The sequence below is a fragment of the Anser cygnoides genome, chromosome 18 (assembly GCF_040182565.1).
Source record: "Anser cygnoides isolate HZ-2024a breed goose chromosome 18, Taihu_goose_T2T_genome, whole genome shotgun sequence".
NCBI classification, from domain to species: Eukaryota; Metazoa; Chordata; class Aves; order Anseriformes; family Anatidae; genus Anser; species Anser cygnoides.
The window spans coordinates 5,206,343-5,227,328 of NC_089890.1; the positions used below are offsets into that span (position 1 = coordinate 5,206,343).

The 20,986-nt window shown below is 48.6% G+C and overlaps 3 protein-coding genes across 4 annotated transcripts; 2 read left to right on the forward strand and 1 right to left on the reverse strand.

Moving 5' to 3' along the window:
* Positions 1–656: 656 nt before the first annotated feature.
* On the forward strand, positions 657–4,948 carry C1QBP (complement C1q binding protein). Its single transcript, XM_066979499.1, has 6 exons — positions 657–955; positions 1,111–1,261; positions 1,529–1,616; positions 2,165–2,260; positions 3,137–3,259; positions 4,508–4,948. The coding sequence occupies exons 1-6, from the start codon at positions 700–702 to the stop codon at positions 4,655–4,657; spliced, it is 864 nt and encodes a 287-aa protein (XP_066835600.1). The 5' UTR covers positions 657–699; the 3' UTR covers positions 4,658–4,948.
* A 1,598-nt stretch (positions 4,949–6,546) lies between these two features.
* RPAIN (RPA interacting protein) lies at positions 6,547–9,378 on the reverse strand. Of its 2 annotated transcripts, none has more exons than XM_048068124.2 (7): positions 9,246–9,378; positions 8,976–9,149; positions 8,630–8,693; positions 8,000–8,114; positions 7,765–7,828; positions 7,520–7,654; positions 6,547–7,083 (listed from the first exon to the last, which is right to left on the reverse strand). In XM_048068124.2, exons 1-7 carry the CDS (start codon positions 9,327–9,329, stop codon positions 7,054–7,056), a joined length of 666 nt encoding a protein of 221 aa, XP_047924081.2. In that variant the 5' UTR covers positions 9,330–9,378; the 3' UTR covers positions 6,547–7,053. The 2 variants fall into 2 exon arrangements, with proteins under 2 accessions (XP_047924081.2, XP_047924080.2); XM_048068123.2 differs by having other exon boundaries at positions 8,630–8,753.
* An 86-nt stretch (positions 9,379–9,464) lies between these two features.
* NUP88 (nucleoporin 88) lies at positions 9,465–19,381 on the forward strand. Its single transcript, XM_066979489.1, has 17 exons — positions 9,465–9,742; positions 10,515–10,684; positions 10,843–10,968; positions 11,135–11,221; positions 11,789–11,965; positions 12,288–12,471; positions 12,887–13,037; positions 14,065–14,163; positions 14,324–14,414; positions 15,406–15,507; positions 16,132–16,290; positions 16,711–16,836; positions 17,331–17,396; positions 17,614–17,694; positions 18,043–18,169; positions 18,637–18,755; positions 19,155–19,381. The coding sequence occupies exons 1-17, from the start codon at positions 9,488–9,490 to the stop codon at positions 19,216–19,218; spliced, it is 2,184 nt and encodes a 727-aa protein (XP_066835590.1). The 5' UTR covers positions 9,465–9,487; the 3' UTR covers positions 19,219–19,381.
* Positions 19,382–20,986: the final 1,605 nt, after the last annotated feature.

Here is a 20,986-nt window from a genome sequence, read left to right on the forward strand (position 1 = left end):
CTCCTCACACCACTGGGCACTGCACCAGCCTGCCCTGTCCTTGCTTCCAAGTGACAACAGCAGTGCCCTATCCTTTCTGTGATTTTGTTTTTGGTTTTGTTTGGTTTTGTGGTGTTTTTTGATTTTTTCCTTCTCCCTCCCACTCTGCCAAGGGTGGGCCTCTAACCCATATGAGCCCTTCTCTGGGTTCTGCTGTGGGAGCGTGGGTACGGGAGGCGCTGTGCCAGCCTGCCCTGTCCTTGCTTCCAAGTGACAACAGCAGTGGCACATCCTCGCTCTGGCGTTTTTTTGGTTTTGCTTGTTTGTTTTTGTGGTGTTTTTTTTGTGGTACTTCTTAATTTTTTCCTTCTCCCTCCCGATCTGCCGAGGGTGGGCCTCTAACCCTTATGAGCCCTTCTCTGGGTTCTGCTGTGGGAGTGTGGGTACGGGGGGCACTGCGCCAGCCTGCCCCGTCCTTGCTTCCCAGTGACAGCAGCAGCGCCCTGCCCTCACTGTGGCGTTCATTTGTTTGTTTTTGGTTTGTTCATTCGCTCCTGTGGTGTTTTTTGTGGTACTTTCAATTTTTTAGCTCCTCCCGCCCGATCCGCCGGGGGCGGTCTCGAACCCTCGGCCCCGCTTCCAGTTCCGGCGCGCTGGGGCCGAGCCGTTCCGGGGCCGCCTCCTCCTCCTCCTCCCTTCCCGGCCGCCCCGCTCCCCGCCATGCTGCTCGCACGGGCCCTGCGCGCCGCCGCCGCCGCCATCCCCGCTCCTCGGCCGCTGCTGCCGCCGCCGCCGCCCCGCCGCCACCTCGTGTCCGCCCTCCCGGCCCGCGCCCCCCCGCCCGGCCCCGCGCTGCAGCCCCCGGCCCGCTCCCTCTGGCAGCTGGGGGGCGGCGGGGGCCGGGCCGCGCTGCTCCGCCCGCGGCGGGGCTCGGCCGGCGGCGTCTCCTGCGGCTGCGGCGGCCTCCACACGGAGGGTGAGGGGGGAAAGGGACCGGGGGGACACCGGGGGGGACACCGGGGGGGGGGGGGGGCGGACACGTGCGCGGGCTGCACGTGGAGGGGGGAAGGGGGGGGGGGTCCCGGGGCTGTCCCCTGCCCCGGTGACATTTCCCCCCCGTCCCGTTGGCAGGGGACAAAGCCTTCGCGCAGTTCCTGGCGGATGAGATCAAGGAGGAGAAGAAGATCCAGAAGCACAAGGCGCTGCCCAAGGTGTCCGGGGGCTGGGAGCTGGAGGTGCACGGCACGGAGGCCAAGCTGCTCCGGAAGGTGGCCGGCGAGAGGTGAGCGCCGCGGCCTTCCCCCATCCGCCCCCATCCGTTCCTCCTGCCCTAAAACCAGCAAATTCGGTCTAATAAAACCTGAAGAATGCTCGCAAGAACAATCAAGAGTCCGCTTCGTTAGGGTGTGTCTCTCTGCAGTACAGCCTTGTTCAGGGCATGCAGATTTGTCAGCACTAATTCTGTGCCCGAGGCAAACATTTTAAATAAGAGAAGCGCAATTGGTGCGTGTGTGTGTGTTTGAAGTCCTTACTGCTGTTTCTTTTGAAGGATAACGGTTACATTCAACATCAACAACAGCATTCCACCCTCGGTTGATGAAGAAACGCAAGAAGATCAGAAACCCGATGAGCAGGAGGTAAAGTTATGCCTTGGTGGGAGCTTTCTTGGTGGGTACGAGCACAGGGGGAAAGCAGAACACTGGAAGGTAGAACAGAAGGAAGGGTAGAACTAGGAGGTAGGAACACTAGGAAGTGTTACGTTCCCCCCCCACGCACACTTGATATTTGGGAGTATCAAGTTGCAAAATGCAGACTTTTTTCCGGTGGCCCTTGCACGGTGGTGCTGGGCAGAAGGACCTCAGTCCAGTTTAATAAGACTTTTAGTCAAAGTACTGCTAAAAACTGTAAAGGAGCGGTGGAATTTGAAGCTGGTGGCTTGATCTGCAGTGTCTGGTGCTGAGCGAGCACTGTGACCAGTGACTTCTCCTGCTGTGACCAGATGCGGAGCAGAGAAAGAGCTGAGAGACCTCGGGGAGGGGAGGCTGTGCAGGTCCGGCCAGAGGCTGGGGAAGGAGGCTGAAGGGACGTCAGGAAGGGGGCGATGCGCGGTGGCGCTGGGCTGGGCTGCAGTCCCTTGGGCTCGTGTTCAGACTCCAGTGCTGATTACAACTTTTTTCTTATTTAGCCTGATATTACATCAACTCCGAACTTTGTTGTGGAAGTAGTTAAAGATGACACAAAACAGACCCTTGTTCTTGACTGCCATTATCCCGAAGATGAGGTGAGTATCGAGCTGCTCCTGTGTCAGCTGTAGCCAGCTTTGGCTTGTGGCTCGCTGCACGGGCATTTCCTGCTTTTTACTGCAGTGTAATTAATTGTGCCACTGTTGGGTCTAACTGCTGGTTATAGTCTCTTGGTTTCCTGAATCTGCAGAAAACGCAGTCTCCTTTTACCTGTTTTTTAAGTCAGAGGCTTTATCTTTGCAAGGTTAAACTCTGGGGAGATGTTGCATTGCATTCCTTACGTCCTGACCTGGCTTTCTGATCAGCTGCTTGTAGGCCAGCTTATTGAGTGAAATTAGAGAAGGGAGGCATGGCTTCTTTAACGGAGCGACACTTCGAGAGGGGTAAACAAGAACAGCCCAGACGAGATAGATCTAATACTACGCAGCAGTAACTTGCAGATCTTACTGGTACGAGGCATCATCGCAAAGAGATGCAGAGATTTGAAAAGAGGGAGGGAGGAAGGGAGAAAATTGAATTGAGAACTTGGCTTCAGGCTGATCTCTGTGGTTTATTTTGTAAACCTTAACAGATCTCTTGTGCAAGCAGCGTTAGCTGACAAAGGCTAGACAAACTTCTGAGGACAGATTTAGAACCATGCAGAAGAGACTTGTACATCTCTGTATAGGTCGGGCTGCTGGTTTTCCTCAGGTCTCTCTGGCAGCAGCAGCTGGCAGGCTGGCCTCCTGTGGGATTTCCTGTGTTCTCGGGCACGTGTGTGCTCGTCTTCAGGCACACGCTGAGAGGAGCAGCTTTAGTACCGGTCTTGAGGTTTTGCCTGGTTTTGCCTGAAGTGTCGTATTTCTAGGCTTCAGGATAGATGGTGCCCTGTAATTAGAGCTAATGAATGTCTTGCATCTCATTTCCTGTTTCAGGTTGGGCACGAGGGAGAGGAGGAAAGCGACATCTTCACAATCAGGGAGGTCAGCTTTCAGCCCACTGGAGAAGCAGATTGGAAGGACACCAATTACACCCTCAATACAGATTCCCTTGACTGGGTAAGTGCTGCTGACATGGCCGTAGGCTGCAGGGGGCACTTCAGCTGCTCCCCATTTGCTCCTGATTTACGAATGAGTCCTGGCCTGGATGTGTCACCCTGGAGATTCCCCTGCTTTCTCCCAGCGTGCCACGAGGCAGTAGTTGCGCTGCAAACTGAGGATTATTACGTGGTCCCAGCAGTCACACGGCGCTGGGACCGATAAGCTGAAGCTAATTCTCTTCCAGGTTTTGTGAGCTGATGACTTCCTAGCAGTTGTAACACACTTTAGAGGTGCTTTGACACTTGGTCAAATCTGCTTTCATCTGTGACTTTAACAGTGTTGCTTACAGATACCAGGTGTAGGTGTCTTTGTTTCCTAGGTTCTCCACGTATGATTTCATAGTAGTGACACTAAGAACTAACATCCAGCTATCTGGCATCTGCTTATCTGTTCGTAATGCCAGGCTTCCAAAAGGTTACAGCTGAGTTGGAGGCCATGTATCATATGATGAAAGCTTTACTCCTCGGGTGCATCTCTTTAGGAGGCATTCATATTCAAATTGGTCGGCGTGCTCTAGAATGTTCCACGCTGCCTTTTTCCCCTCTCTCTGACTTGAGACAGCAAATTAATTTAGAAATCTGTATGATTTACTATCTACTCAGATTGCAGAAGTCCAAAAGGAATCATTTGCTCGCTGTCACTGGTCTGTTTAAAGGCGGTGTGACAGGAGTTAGCAGTACTGCACCAGGCAGCAGTAACGAATCTGTTCTTGTGAGGAGCAAGGGGGGGGAACCCACAAGCATCACGGTGCTGCAGTTGAAATAGTTAAGTAGGATTAAAACCAAGAAAAAACGACTCGGTGATGGTGAGAGATTTAGTCTCTCAAACCAGTAGTTACATCAGATACCCTTCCCAGATACTGCTAGAACAATTTACCCCCAAGGCCATTGCATTATGCAGAGGGGAGAGGCAGAGCTCGCTATGCATTGCCTTTGACATCCTTTATCTCCTGGCCCTAGAGGCTGTTTATCAACCTCAAGGTGCAGCCTGTGCGTGCTGCTGGCCTTGGGTTTATACACCCAAGTTTTGATGTCCCCTTCCTCCAGGCCCCTCGCCCGGCTGAGGAGGGGATGGGGAGGTGCAGAGGTCTCCTGAGGGCGGCAGCCTGGTCATCCTGCGAGAGATGCCGACTGCCACAGGGCATCCCAAAAGCAACCCCTATCCAGGTGTGCTCTGCTAAGGACATTTTCTGTCAATCTCTTGCAGGCTCTGTACGATCACTTAATGGATTTCCTGGCTGATCGAGGAGTGGACAACACATTTGCTGATGAGTTAATTGAGCTCAGCACTGCGCTGGAGCACCAGGAGTACATTAAATTCCTGGAAGACCTTAAAAGCTTTGTCAAATGTCAGTAAGTTAGGCTAGGAAACTAATCTTCAGCTGTGGGCATTACACTGCAGTGCTCCAGCCAGCAATACCCAAACGTATCTTTCCGACAGCTATGGAGAGTAAGTACCTTTGAGTTTGGAAGTGAGCATCATGGGAGAGTGAGGAATCTCACTTGTATTTTGGGTTTTGTATTTATGTTGCTGCCCAGATCAAGTTCTCAGACATTACTGTGTAGAATTGCCTCACCCTGCCTGGTGGTTTTCATACAATTAAGAATGAATGTGAAGAATAAAGTCTGTTCAACGAGTCACTGAAAACGGGTGGTCTCTCTTCTTCGTGCTGACCAGAGAGTTTCCGTAACAATGATGTTTGGGTCCAGGCCGGTGATGGTGTTAGCAAAGCTTTCTGCAGAGCTGGTGTGTGCTGTCCCAGGTTTCTCCAGGGAGAGCTATTCCAGCACCTTCAAACACACAGCGTGCCTTTCTGTCGGCATAGTCGTGGCTGTAGGAGGAATTTTGCTGGCCAGGCTGTGCTAATTATGTTTGTGAATCTCATTTGTGGCAGGTTGTGGTAGTAGGGTATGACTGAAGTCTTGGCAGCCTGCGCTGTAGAGTAGTATTCAGGCTCTCAAACACTGACTTTGAGTTGTTTCAAATAGGAAGGTGCTGCGCTAACCTGTTGTATTAGTATTAATACATCTGCTTCAGAAAAATACCACAGGGAGGCTGGAACGCTTCAGTTCCAGCAGAATGATTCAAAGTCTGTGGCTGCTAATGGCAAAAGCATTGCTGCAAGGCAGCAGCTGTGGCCTTCTGCTCAAACTGGTGTCTCCAGTTGTTGCCTCAAGGTCACAGTAAGTCCTGCTGGCAGAGCAGGACTGCAGAAGGTGCTCTGCCATGTTTGGGAGCTGCATGCCAGCTGGCAGCGCATTAAAGAGCTGCTTCTAATTAAGCTTGAGCGCATCCATGAACAGAATGATAAGAAGAGACTGTCAGAACACCTAATGTCACCTGACTTGTACCTCTCCATGGGTTGTTTCTTGTTAATTTTATCCAGGATTACCTTTTAGGCTGGAATTGTGTAACTCGGCTGGTAAGGCTCAGCAGAGTTGTGCGGGAGGAAGGAGGGGTAGGGTTACGCTGCCTTACTGCTGCCTCAGCTTAACGTAACCGTGGCTGAATGAGAAACAAGTTTCTGGTAACTGTTTATGAAGGCCTGGGCAGCACCTGACTGGGCACCTTGGAGGTAGGAGCAGGGTTCTGTCCAGCTTGTGATGTTGGGAGGTGATTCTGGCCCCTGCTCTGCTCCTGTGAGCCCCCCCCCAGCAGGAGCACTGCATGCCACTCCCCCACAAGGAGCTGGAGCTGCTGGAGCAAGGCCAGGGGAGGGCACAAGGCTGGTCAGCAATCTCCTATGGAGAGGGGCTGGGGTCAGCCTGGAGAAGAGAGGGCTTCATGGCCTTAGAGCAGCCTCCCAGGATCTAAAGGGGGCTACAGGAGAGATAGGGGAGGTTCGTTATCAGGAAGCCTTTAAACTGGAAGAGGGGAGACTTAAGAAGTTCTTTCCTATGAGGGTGGTGGGGCTGTGAGCAACCTGGTCTAGGGGAAGGTGTCCCTGCCTGTGGCAGAGGGCTGGAACTAAACATCCCTCTAAGGTCCCTTCTACCCCCAAATGAAGCCTTAGAGATAAGAGATAAGCCATCCCCCGTCACCCACCAGCCAGCCTTGGTTACAGTATTTTGACAGTTTTTGCCTCGCAATAAATGTATGCAAGTTATGTATGTAGAATAGAACACATTTGTCTTTGCTAATTAATTATAACAACGTTCAAATAGATGTCACATACAAGAAGTTTCATCTTTGCAACCCCATTGTCTTAGAGGAAACTGACTAAAACAAAACTGAGGTTTGGTACATGGGAAAGGACAAGGCAAAGGGGAAGCTTAGCAGGGATAAGGGGCAATCAGGTCCACCCAAGGAGAAAAGGATTGTTAAGTTCCCACAGATACTTAATAGGAAATTGCATATTTTACAGAAGCTGTTCCAGTGAGATACTTTAATAGTCCTGGGCGAAGTACTCAACTGTGGCTAAGCCTGCAGGCAGTTATCTGTTCTTTAACAACAAAAGGATACAGCACAAATGCTGTCATCAACCAAAAAACAAAGTTAAAGTTCAGTGCAAGCTGTGAGGTCGCTGATAAAAACACCATTGTTAAAAACAACAAGAAGCCTGAAAATAAGTTAAGTATATTTATTATAAAACATGTGCTGTGCCATCAAAAGTGCAGGTTAAGGCAGTACTACTGCCTCGTTAAGTATTTTGACACAGCACACACAAGTGTCTACATTAAGGGATAGTAGCAGCTGTGAGTGGGTTTTTAATCTTGAAGTCCTTCCAGTGAAAAAGCAGCAGCTGAACCAGCCTACAGGAGAACTGTCCAGGAGTCACAGACCTTTACAAAAGGTAAGGTTAAGGTGAACAGACAAGCTATGGTAGTGTACAAAGCCAGTTATTAACGTTCAAAACTGTTTGAAATGCTCTGCTCCTAACCCTGTACCCCCCATGCAGGTACACAGCGTGCACAAGTAGGCTCGCACAGGGATTCAACTTCAGCAGCAGAGCTGTAAGAACTCGTGAGCTTGAGCTAGAGGGAGCCTTGAAAGATCCCCTAATTCAGCAGGGAAGGTAAGCTGGGACAGTCAGCTCATTCTTTTACAGTTACTGGTGGTCAGAAGTAAAACCACTTCCAGGAAGTTTAAGCGGGGGGAGGGGTGGGGAAACAGCAACACAACCCCTGGGATTGATGGACTTGTGGCTGCCCATGAAATCTAGAAATGGATCCAGGCAGAAAGACTTGGTGTCAGACAGGATCCTGATACTTGACTCACCGGACAGGTCATGAGGAGACTTGTTTCCTCCTCCATCCCACCGGTAACTGTGAACTCTGGGTTGTGAAAGCACCTGTAGCTGTGTTCTGTTAAAGTGTTTTCTAGAAGTGCCCGAAGCTTCTGTTCTGTCATACCCTGAGAAAAATGGGGTTAAAGAGAAATTTTACACATAAGTTCTTGTTTGTTGCTTACTTAAAGCTGCCTCTTCGCAGCAGACTTCAGACATCACTCACAGCACAGCTTACCCGTGTAAGGATGTACAAGCCACACTGGCAGAAAACTGAGTGACAACTCACAGTCAGGGTGTTCCTAGAAAGAGTGTACAATGAGCACCTGAACAGCCAGAACATTGCTCATTTTTCTGTTTTGTTGAGATTCACACCAACAGCAGCCTGTTTGCCTACTGCTTTTGCCTGTTTCTGAGCACGAACTGCTGTAAGAGAGCGGAGAATTTTGTTCCAGTACTCAGGGCTTTCTTACTTTCTGCACACCGGGCAGATGATCTTGTTGCTGGCATCCAAGCCATCAAGCATTGCATTGAGACATTCTTCATCAAACTGCAGGCTTTGCTCGTACTCTTCTATAACCAGTTGTTCTGGAAGAGATATATACGCATATATATCCTCAGGTGTCTGTTACAAACTCAATACAGCATTGAGGCATAGACGTAGCTGCTGGCTGGATGCAGGCACTAGTTTCTAACTTTTCTTTCTTTGAATCAGATTTCTATGTTTGAGGAAGCTGTTGCTGTTAATTTTTTTTTCTTATGGTTCATCCTTTATCTGATCTCAACTGGGTGACTTTTAACACTTTCCAGCCACCACTTTAGAAATATTCTGAGTTTATTTATACAGATGCCTACAGTTCCCAACCACCACAGTGCTGTCTCTGCTAGCCTCTTGATAGTTTCTCACAGACACCTTAAAATGCTGTGTAGCTCTTAGAACTCTCCAACAGTGTTTCAGTGCATTAGAGAGGCCACAGAGACTTCTAAGGAGGCTCTTCCCCTCTGTCACGTGGTCTATGAGAACCGAGAAGTGCAGTCACAGGAACTCCTAGAGAGGAGTAGTGCAATTCAAACAGGAGCCAGAAGATGTGCTGAGAAGTTACCTTGCAAGATCAACTCCTGTTGGATTTCATCCAGCACAGCTAGCTCATGGGGGTCCTCTAGCATCTGAAAGGCACAGCAGTCAGCAGTTCTCCCATAGCGGCTACATTCTCCCATAACCTCCACCTGTTATGGTAGCGCAAATCCATTCTGCTCAGTTTTCTGGTTGGTAAGCCTCTTTATTTGCACAGACGTGCACTGGGGAAAGCCAGACACACCGCAACCCTCCCCCAGCGGGCCTGGAGCAGCCCCCCCAGCTCAGTCCCCTGCGGGAGGTGGCTCCGGCCCCACTGGGGCAAGGTCGGGAGAAGCCGGAGGAGTCCGGGCGGGGGGCCCCCGAGCACTGACCTGCGCCGCGTCGCCTCGCTGTGCTGCCTGCAGGCTGCGCCACTCCAGCTCCATCACCTCCGGCACCAGCAGCGCTCCCGGCCCCGTGCCGCCCCCATGCCCGGCCCCGGCCCCGGCCCGCCGGTACCGCTCCAGCAGCTTGGCGCGGCCGCTCCTCAGCCTCTCGGCGCAGCGCTGCGGGGGGAGCGGAGCACGGGGATCAGTCAGGCAGCGCCCGAGGGACCCGGGAGCGTGGGGAGGGACCGCGGGGTTCCCGCGGCGCTCACCCACCCTGCGGTACGTCTCCTTCCACGGCGGCACGGCCAGGCCCAGCGCCTTGTACAGCGCGCGGTGCCCGCGCAGCGGCTCCTCCATCGCTACCCGCCGCCCGCCTCGCTCTGCCCGCCGCCGCGCGGCACGCCGGGACTTGTAGTCCGGAGCGGCGGCGCGCGATGACGTCGCGAGGCGCGGCGGCGGCGCCGATTGGCTGCGGGGGGAAGGGGAGGGAGGCTGCGCGCGCGCGGCGCGGGGCGATGGCGGCCGAGTGGGGCCCGGCGGAGCAGTGGCGCGCGGCCCTGCCGCAGCACGCCGTGCTCGGCCGCCTCCGCGAGCGCGCGGCCGCCGCCGGCCCCTCACGGCCCGGGGCCGGTCCGAGGGCGGCGCTGAGCCGCAACCTGCTGCTGGGCCTGGACGGGGACCTGCTGCTGTGGGATGGCGAGAGCGGCGCCCTGCACGCCATCGGCCTCCGCCGCCTCGGCGGCCCCGAGCCGGCGCTGGGCCATTACCAGGTGGGGGTGGCGCGGGGGGGGCTTGGGGTGCGTGGGGGGGGGGGGTCCGTGAGGTGCCTGTGGGGGTCCCTGAGGTGGGGGGGGAGTCGCTGAGGCGCGGGGGGGTCCTTGGGGGGGGGGCCGTGAGGTGTGGGGGGGTGGCTTGGGGTGGGGAGGGGGCTCGAGCGGTCCGTAAGGCCGGGGAGGGGGGGGGTCCGTGAGGTGTGGGGGGGATTTTGAGGCGGGGAGGGGGTTTGAGGGGTCTGTGGGGCAGGGGGAGGCTTGAAGTGTGTGTGGGGAGCGGTCCGTGAGGCACGGAGGGGGTCCTTGAGGCGGGTGGGGGGTGTCCGTGGGGCAGGGAGGGGGGACTTGCCGTTGCCAGGGGAGAGGGGTTCGGGGGGGGGGGGGGGGGCGGAGCTTGAGGCAGGGAGGGGGCTTGAGGGGTCCATGAGGTGGGAAGAGGGGCCGTGAAGCTGAAGGGGTGGGTTTTTGAGGCACGGAGCAGGTCCGTGAGTTGGGGGGGACTTGAGGCAGGGTGAGGGGGGGCTTTGAGTTGAGTGTGGGGGCAGCTCCGTGGGGCAGGGGTGGTCGGTGAGATGAGGAGGTTGTCCGTGAGGTGGGCACCCCCCAGCGCTGACTGAGTAACTGACCCTCCCAGCCCTGCCTGACAGACAAGCCCCCCCAGCACAGACTACCTCTTGTGGCACTGACAGCCCCCCCCCAGCACTAACAGACCCCCCAGCACTGACCACCCGCCCCCCTGGCACTAACTGACCCCCACTTCTCTCGTCAGACGCTGCTGTGCATAAACCCGCCGCTGTTCGAGGTGTACCAGACGCTGCTGAGCCCCACGCAGCACCACGTGGCGCTCGTCGGCACCAAGGGGCTCACGGCCCTGGAGCTGCCCAAGCGCTGGGGCAAGAACTCCGAGTTCGAGGGTGGGAAGGCAACGGTGAACTGCAGGTGGGTCGGTGCCGGCTGGCAGCACAACGCTGGGAGGGCCCAGCTTTAACACCCACCGCTAACACTGACGGAGCCTTTTGGTTCTCCTCTCAGCCCCTCTTGCCCCCGCCCAAAGAGGTAACTCTTGTCACTGGGCCTGTTTCTGCTCTGTGTTTCAGCACCATTCCCATCGCCGAAAGGTTCTTCACAAGCTCGATGTCTCTGACTTTGAAGCACGCCGCGTGGTATCCCTGCGAGACGTTGGAGCCCCACATTGTGCTCTTGACTTCAGATAACACGATAAGGTAAAACCTGCTTGTGTTCTCGTTTGGGGCGTGCCTGATTTTTCGCTAGGTATTTGTGCTTTGTCCTTCTTACAAGAATCAGCAATACAAGATAGGATGGGAGGAATTTCTGGCCGATACCAGTTGGTGTTCCTGCATGAACATTACTGCTGTTTCTTTCCTCTAGGATTTACAGCCTGAAGATACCTCAGACGCCCATCAAAGTGATTACTCTTTCAGATTCAGAGGAGGAGACTCTTACAATCAACAAAGGGTTTGTGTGGCTTCTTGCATTTTGAAATGCATTTGACAGAATAAGCTCTGTGTTCTCAGTCATGTTTTTAACGAGTGATAAATCCACCTTAAATTGTGTTACGAATTTTCTCATGACTTACTGGTCACAGACTTCTTCTGTGCTAGAACTTCTTCCTAGCACAGTAGCTGCACTATTTTTTTTTCCTGATCTTTCTAAAAGAGGGAACAAACTGTACAGTTAGTGTTTGTCAGAATAGTCATTTGAAAAATAGGCATTATCTTTAAGGCTTGTTGAGTGGGGAATGCAGAAAACAGATCATCTTTTTATTTTTTCCTTGGCCTAATCGAGAGGGAGAAACTTGAGGGCCTCTTACTCAGTGAAACTGTGCTGGCTGGTGGGTGCATTTCAGAAATGAGGCCTTTTAAGAGGGATGTTACCTGCCTGCTTTTGCTGCTGAAAGCAGCATATATCAAAGGACTGATGGACAGGTGCTCAGAAGTAATTCGACCTACGGATGGACCTAGCTAAACACTCGTGTTCTCACAGTCGTTGCTGACTCTAGGTTTTGTTCTGACCTGTCCCTAGGAGAGCCTACACAGCGTCACTGGGAGAGACTGCGGTGGCGTTTGACTTTGGCCCGCTGGTGCCAGTCCCAAAGAACGTACTTGGACAGCGAGGGCGCGACGAAGTGCTGGCTTACCCGCTGTACATCTTATATGAAAATGGAGAGACATTCCTCACGTATATCAGCCTGATACAGAGGTAGGCTTGGATTCATCCTTGTGTTTCATGGGGTGCCTGTATGTTTGTACATTTGGCTGGAGAGCCGTCTCTTCACCTGGCTGGGACTCTGTTAATGGATGCTGGGCTGATTTTTCGTGTATTCCAATCTGTTTCATTTCTTTGTGCCAGTGCTAGTATACGTAACTCTGAGAACAGTGTGTTAGAACTCCAAACCATTGTGTGTGTTCTTTTTTTTTTAATCATCCTTGTTCTATAGTTGTTCTTCAGCAGACTCCTGCAGGCAGCCATGGGGAACTCTCCTTCTACACCTAGTGTTGTGAGCACATCTTCTTTATTCCAGCACTGGAAATCTTGGCAAGCTGCTCGGCCCTTTGCCCATGCACCCTGCTGCAGAAGATAATTACGGCTATGATGCCTGTGCTGTCCTTTGCCTGCCTTGTGTTCCAAACATCCTGGTGATTGCCACTGAATCGGGAATGCTTTATCACTGCGTGGTACTGGATGCAGAAGAGGATGATGAGCAGGTACCTTGTCTCGTTCATTTTGCTTCCTCAGTCACAGTTCAAGGCAGCAGTGAATGCCTAGCAGTGAATGCCAAGTGCCAAAGCTGTGTTCTTCTATAACCAAGTAGTGAGTCCTCCTCCTACTCCAGCCAGTCCCCGTGATCCTCTTTAGCTTTTGTTTTAAATGTTGCTTGTGTGTATCCTGCAGGTATAGCAGTTTTCAATCAAACTTGCTATGAGCTGTTTTAAAGAGGATCTTCTGAAGAAACCACGTGTCAGAGAGAAGCTTTTTAAGTGGAAAAACATAAGGGGACTTAAACTAATTTCTGTAACGATTAATACACATGCCTATATTACGTAACCCTTTCCTACTGCTATTTGTGTTGGTGTTTCTATTTAAGTGCTGACTCATAGAAGAATTCAATGCTCTTTACAGTCAGAAAAGTCATGGGACCCAAGATCTGATCTTATTCCTTCCCTGTACGTGTTTGAATGTGTTGAGCTGGAACTTGCACTGAAACTGGCTTCAGGAGATGAGGAAGAGCCTTTGGAGTCCGATTTCTCTTGCCCAATCAAACTGCATCAAGGTAGGGTGGGGGTTCAGGTTGTTGTCTTTTACTTGCTTTATTTCATGAATTTAGGATCAAGTTATTTTAAAATTACTGTTGGTCTCAAACAGCAGCATTAGAATAAGCATTTGCATGATGTCTTCAATAAAGCTGTGGAAAATCTGCAGGGTAAAAGGGAAGCTGCCATAAAAGAATTTAGGAACTGCTGAACCTTGCTTCTGAAGTAGGTGTGAGCATTCGGTACCTATTACCACCATTTGGGTTTTTTGGTATCATTTTTATTAACTACTTGCTGTATTCAAATGAATGGCAGAAAGGTAACTGGTGTTTCATCGTCCTTCCCGATGTAAAGTGTATCTGCAAGGGGGCGTGTGCTTCTCCACAGATGTGCAAAAAGCCATTTGGTAGATTTGTGTTTCGTAAATAGGACCTGGTAGAGTATGGCAAATATTGCAGATCACTAAAAGAAAGAGCAAGGCTGGGACATGCTTTGTTGTTTACTCACGGGCGGATTATTGATGTTTACAAAATACTGAATTATTTCAGCTGTGGATTAGAGAGCTGAAGTTGTTGCACCTGTGCTGATCTATGCGTGTAAGCAAGTGATCTACCGGTGAGGATGGATCCTGAAGGAAGAGTTGGTGTCTGTTTACCAGCCTATCATGTGGGGCAGGAGGTTGGGTATGACAAAGGGTTGGGATCTTTCTGAACAAGAAGCTCGTCTGAAAGCTGGTCGGCTGCCATTGACTGATCTTCCCTTGATAGTCTGCTGGATAGAGACAGATGTCGTGTAATACAAGTAGTTCTAAACAATGCACGAGGAGTTAGTAACAGGCGTTGCAAGTGTAATTGATTTATATGCAGAATTCTAATAATGCGGCTGATGCACCTAGCTCATTTTGTGGGCAGGTGCTAGGCAGTACTTGCAACGGGATGTTAATGCTGACCGGACTATAGGTCAGTACACATGTTCAACAGTGCACAGCTGCAGAATGAGATTTTCTTCGTTCATTGCCATTTACTACATTTGCTGTTTAAATTTCAGATCCAAAATGTCCCTCTAGATACCACTGCACACATGAAGCTGGTGTCCATAGCGTGGGGTTGACGTGGATCAACAAACTGCACAAATTCCTTGGTTCAGGTGAGTGGCAAGACTCTGTTGTGCATAGAGGAAAGCGGGAAAGGGATTACTGTCTGAACAGCTATGTTTTGGTAGTAACAGGCTGGGGAACGTGTGAGCAATACTGAGAATACCTTACCCTGCACAGTGGATGTGTGCATTCTGACAAATCTCTTTGCAGATGAAGAAGATAAAGACAGTTTACAGGAGCTGGGCGCAGAACAGAAGTGCTTTGTTGAACACATTCTTTGTACAAAACCATTGCCATGCAGGTAAAAAAACCTTTTCTGTTGCTTCCAAATCAGTGAGTTATTCTGGAAAAATATTTATGATTAGCCATCTTCTGCTGCATTCTTATCATTAAAAATAATGAAATCAGCTTAACGGAATTTAAATAAATATAAACAAGCATTTCATGCATCAGGATTCTTAATGCACAGTTAGGTACGTGAGCTAAATTTTTGTGTCTGAAAATTACCTGTCAAACCAGCAGAAACTTTCACTTCCATTTACCTATCCCAGTAAAACTCTGGGGCCTGATGAATCTAAGAGCCTTGAGCAACGATGTGTTCCTTTTACCCATGTTAAAAGACAAAGCTGTGCCTTGATAGAACAGCTTGGTTTTTTTTAGCTCATAAGGTACCCTAATCAGGGTTAAGAGGCATCATTGGCTGGGCTATGTGATAGTTTTGTTGGCTGTGTCATCTCACTTTTATATGGCCTGATCACTTCTGTGGAATGCTATGTATTAAACATATTGAAAATACAAAAAACTACTCTATTAGTAGACATCAGTCATCTAATCTAAAGGGTTCCCTAAGTTAGTACAGGTGGCAAATATCCAGTGGTGTGAATTTCCACCTGAGGAAGTGACGTTTAGAGCAGATGAGGTGGTACGCAGAGCAGCTGTGTACTGGCAGAAGCAGTCTTTTCCTGAGGAAGTCTGTGCCTTGCACTAGAAGGGGGTGAAGTTTCCTGGGTCACAGCAGATTTTAGCTTCTGATTCACAGTTAAGTTGTACGGTGCTCCCTCTCTCAGGATGGATGAGTTTTTGCCTGGTAACATCTGACTCAGTCAGACTGCATGGTGCGAGAATTATTTTGCAGGACTCCTTCGGAAGAGTCGTTCTTAGCTTTGTGACGTGTCTGGCTTAAGTTGATTGCTATAAATAGAAATTCTCCAAAAGAACTTGCACAACAACTTTCAGGAACAAAGAATGTTTTTTTTTTTGAATGAGTAATGCTTGTGTTTTCTTCCCTTCAGGCAACCTGCTCCTATCAGAGGATTTTGGATAGTCTCTGACATCCTGGGGCCTACGATGATCTGCATCACAAATACCTACGAGTGTATTACAAGGCCGCTCTTGTACGTGGGTCTTAATTGGACTGAAGTCCATGACTGTCCTATAAAAAAGTCAGATTTTTTTCCCCCAGTCTGTTCTTTTGACCCTTTCACCCTGGACTTCTGCACGATGAAGCACAGTGAAGCTTACCTGCTGAACGATCTCTGGCAGAGCACTTAAGTGTTCTCAGGGTAGTTGCTTAGTACTGATAAGGTGGTTAGAGGGGATATAACTAATCTGTATCACTTAATGAGGGTTCAGACAAATATTACATTTTGACAGCATTGTTGACTTTTTGTTCACTTTTATATGAGGATTCTGCAAATCTGAAACTCTTCAGAGATTGGGTCATGTTGCTATTTGAATCCTTGCTTGCCTTGTTACTTTCTTACTTTTAAATAAGAAGATATTTGTGATTCTTGACCTTTTCAGCTATGACCAAAGATGGGGGGATTTGAGCTCCACCAACCCTGTCTAAAGCTGGATTTATCACATAATTGAAATATTTCCTCTTGGACCACTTCTGACTTGCTGCTGTAATATGTTAATCCCGCAGTGGATGAGTTCCTTACTTTGATTTAACTACTGCTTAAACTCTGGTGCAGTGTAAGCCTTACGAGTGTTCTGTATTTGATGTTCTCCGGCAGAAGTACAGTCCATCCTGCATCCCCTCCTCTGCTGTGTACCAGGGAAGACAAAGATCTTGCTGCTTCCCCTCTCCGGATCCTGGCTGACTCACAGCACTCGTTTGAGAAGCACATCCGAAGCATCCTGCAGCGTAGTACTGCCAATCCCTTGCTCCTGAAGTAAGTAAAAACCATTTCCTAGGGAAGGTGAAGAGGGAGGACTCTTTAGGAGCACCACGTGTTCATCATCAGCTCCTGACTGAACAGCAGTGACAGGGATGCAGCTTCTGCAGCAGACCTGTGCCTCTGTACAGACGTGGCATCACATAATGTAGCCCTTTAGGCTGGAAAGGGAATCACTTTGCTCAATGCTGGGCTAACCGCAGTGCTACATTAGGTTGTTCAGGGCTGTCCCATTGGGTTTTAAGCATCTTTAGATAGCTCGTGATTTCCTCCTTGGGAAAACTGCTTTATAGCAGAGGGATTTACTTGTGCCCCTCATTTCCATATCTGAGCCCCCAGAGCCCTTACTGTAAGTGCTCTAAATTCCAAGGAACAGGGAAGAGTAGGATTGCAAAAAAACCTCTCCTGTTTATTCAGATCTGCTGATAAAGATGCTGCTCCTCCCCCTGAAGAATGCCTTCAGCTTCTTAGCAGAGCCACACAAGTGTTCAGAGAAGAATATATACTGAAACAAGATTTGGCAAAAGAGGAAATTCAGCAAAGGTAAGAAAAAAACCCTCATAAAAAGTGCTGTACAGTGTCCTGGTGGAACAATGCCACGAAGTACCTAGCACTAAACATCCTTTGCTGGACTAACCAGTGTAACCGAGTAAAACGTGTTTAAAAAAAAAAAAAGTAAAAAGAGATAACTACTGCTTTTTTGGTATGGATGAAGGAATTCAGTCTGCCTGTGCTTGGGCATGGCAGAGGAAATCTTTGACCTCAGCAATAATCCTGACAAAGCTGCTAAAAGGAAAAATTGCATTAAACAAATCTCTGCTTTTTTCAATTATAGTTGTTGATTTATTTAAAGTTATTTAAAGTTGGGCCAAAATGGAAGAGTTCGTTCTCAACACTGCCCCTGTCTCAGTGGCTTTAGGTCTCCCTTCTTCAAGGAGTACTGATTAATTCTGTGTTTTCTTTATGTGGCCTAAATACAGATTCAGGTGGATTATTGTTGTGGGTGGCTTGATTTTATGTATACATTTATTTTTAAGAGTGAAGCTGCTGTTGGGGCAGAAAAAGAAGCAACTAGAAGATCTGAATTACTGTCGAGAAGAAAAGTGAGTATAATCTGTCTACATCTGTCAAGACAAAATCCAGAATGATGCAACTTCATGCAAAAGGGGCCCTGTATGAAATAATTATCTGAGAAGGGAAGGCAGTATGGCTTTAATTAGGCATTCCCCACTCCAGTTTTTTCAGGCTCTGTCTGTTTTTACATACAGACTAATTTACATGTAAATAAGAAATAAACAACCATTTCTCCATTGCATAAAGGAAAAGTTTGCGGGAAATGGCTGAACGGTTGGCTGACAAGTATGAGGAAGCTAAAGAGAAGCAAGAAGATATTATGAATAGGTGAGTGCTAACTACTCCGTTTCATCACAGATTACTTGCTGTTACGTATGTAAGTTTGTCAGCATGGCAGAAGAACAGAGTAGGCAGGAAAGTGCCTCACTGGTTTGTTGGAAGTCTGGGCTGCTGAAATTCTCTTAGCTAAATGGTGACTTTCAGTACTGAGTCCGCTTGTTGTTGAGAAATGCTGTGTAAGGCTAGCTGAAAGAGGAGAGTAGAGTCTTGAGCCTCTAAGACTTAGGAAGGATGACAAATGATGCTTCACAGGTAGTTGGAAGACTGTTGGTATCTGAGTGTAACTAGTCTAACAGATGAGTTAATTCCGCAACATTTCTTGCTTTATATATGAAGGATGAAGAAAGTACTTCGTAGTTTCCACTCTCAGCTTCCTGTGCTATCAGACAGTGAAAAAGATATGAAGAAGGAATTGCAGACAATACATGACCAGCTGCAGCACTTGAGCAATGCAATCAGACAGGTGAGATAAAATATCTGGCTGGCAGGTTATCAATAACACTTCATTCACAATGATCATGCTGAATTAGAATACAGTCCTTCTGCACAGAGCAGCTTCATGCCTTCATTAAATTAGCAACATCATGCTAAAATAACTTCTGAACCTTATTACTGATACAGATAGAACCAACCTCTGGAACCCTGTGTCAACCCTAAGAAAGTCTCCACACCATTCCTCAGTCCTAGCACTAATTTTCTCTTTGTAGAGTCAGGGAATCATTAAGGTTGGAAAAGACCTCCAAGACCATCTGGTCCAACCATCCTCCTACCCGCTTCCACTTTGTGGAAGTATGCAAAAGCAAGCTGCTTTTAACCCAAACAGAATCAGAATTTATTGCAATGTGACACCTCCGTAGCTACAACTTACTTTCACTCTGGCAGGCGGAACCAAGGCTGACTGCAGGTCTTCTTTTTGTGTGTGACTTCCAGGTTAAAATGAAGAAGGAATACCAGCAGAAAAAGATGGAGAAAGGTACTAGCCCACGAAAACCCAGCATCACCCTCAGTGCCTACCAGAGCAAGTGCATCCAAACCGTTCTGAAAGAAGAGTAAGTTAAAGCTTGGATTCTCCTGTAGAATTCAAGCCCTGGCACTTACGTAAGCTGTCCTAGTCAAGTTTGTAGGGTATAGTTTAACCTCGATGCATGGGGGCAGGGGGCTGACTGCTGCACCAGCTGGAGGTTGGAGAGATAGTCTAAAGCATAAAGCGTGCCAGCTTATGACAGTGGCACTGGTCCATCTTATGCTACTACTAAACTAAATCTGCTTTTAAGCCTGCTTTTTGTCTGAGTATCTTGTGGCAGTCTGTACAAGACCTGTAATTAACAAAATCGCTTGCAAAAAGTGTTCCCATGCTCTGCTTCTACCACATAAATTATTTTTCTTCCTGACTGGTCTTGAACAAAAATGACTTACAGCTTTTTGACTTGAATTTCTTTTTCCTGAAGGGGAGAACACATAAGGGAAATGGTAAAACAGATCAATGACATCAGAAGCCACGTGAACTTCTGACACGTCCATGAAGATGAACCTACAATGAAAAGTTGGATGAGCTTTAATTTTCTCTGGTAATTCCCCTTGTATAATTTAACATTTGTAAGATGGACAATATGCCTTTTCTTTATTATTTTGTAAAGATAACTATGAATTAAAATACTTTTGATAAGATTCCTTACATGCTGTGTTTTTTGCTTTTCTCCTGGAAGGAGATTGTGCAGTAGGCTATTTTAAACCTTAAGTTATTACAGTGTAATACTCACAGCTAGCTCAGTAGTGTGGAAAAGCATTGCTGCTTCCTTCAGAAAACTCCCTGGGCTTAGTCTGGGAAGCATCACCTACCCTGGGGCCATGGCACAGTTACTGCAGTGGAGGCCTGTGGCAGAAGGCAGAGTAGAAAGACGAGAGAAGCATACACACTTCAGCAGCTTTTTTTAATTTGGAACACTTTCTTCATAAAGGACACACCTTCAGTACAGTTAACAAATGGTTACACTTGAATCCTGTAGACAGCAGAATTCTACATCCACAATTGCACAGGACACCAATGGCTTGGTTCACTGGAATGCAGTATTAACTTCCAAACACTGTTCGCCTTTGTCAAAAGATGGCTCTGAAGTCCGTCTTAATGTTAAAAGACCAATTATCTGCTGTAGACAAACTTTAGCGGACAATAAATAATTGTTGTCCCTGCCCCCCCCAGTTCCCCTTAGAAAAGGTGACGTGGTCAAGCTCAGTTTTGAAAAGTAGTACTGCACTGCTACAAAAGTGGCACAGCAAGAGGTGCCAAATAAAGCTGTAAGGAAAGGAAGGCTGTTATTACCTGTTAGGTAACGAGGTTACCAGACATGCTGCAAGAACACTTGTTTTTTGTTGCTTTTTTTTGTACAGATTAAGACTATACAAGTATAGGAATGCATACAAAACTTGATCTCATCCCTTTTACAGTCTGCACGAACAGAATCCAGCTTTCTAATCCACTCACCCTGTGCATCAGAGCTGTGACCTGCCAGGTTAGAAGTAGTGCCTGTTAAAAAAAAAAAAAAAGGAGGGAAAAAAACAAACTCTCTTACTGTGTGAGGCAAACCTACCACCCCATTCTAATTGAGCTCCAGGACACCAAGAATTGGAGGGAAAAGCAGTTAGTTGCTGGTTTTTTTTTTTTTAGAGACACCAGAATCCACTGAGTGAATACAGAAAAAGCTTTTTAACTACACTTAATTGACAGTGGTTTAAATTTACTCTGCAAATTTGGCACACTTTTTTTTAAAGGCTGATTTAAGTTTCTTATATTTGAGTTCAGCACAAGCTTGAGTTACTGCTTCTGAAGCTGTGTTTTCCTTCCCAAGGAGTGAGCTCCCCTCAGGGTTAGCAGAACAGCTGCTTGTAGTGAGCACATCTCCTACACGCCTGTGGTTAGTCAGGTTTCTAATTTAAAAAATACATTTTTAAAAGGGATGATCAGTGGCTGGTGGAAAAAAAAGTTATTTACCTTCCAGCTATGAGAATGGTCATAGCTGGTACTTAAACAGGACTAAGGCTGCATGATGGCATAAAATGGTAAAAAGGAAAACAACCACACAGTAACTGTAGACCCTTCCTCTCCAAACCAAAGGAAATAACCCCACTGACTCACGCGGTGCCTGGTTTACAAGCAAGGAACGCAGCAGGCAGCACCGCGCCTTTCAGGTGAGTTCTCATTAGTCCCCTTTGTGCCCTACTGCATGTGCCTCCAGCCTCTTCAAATTGCCCCTACCTGCCATCGCTGTCCGCTGAGAAAAAC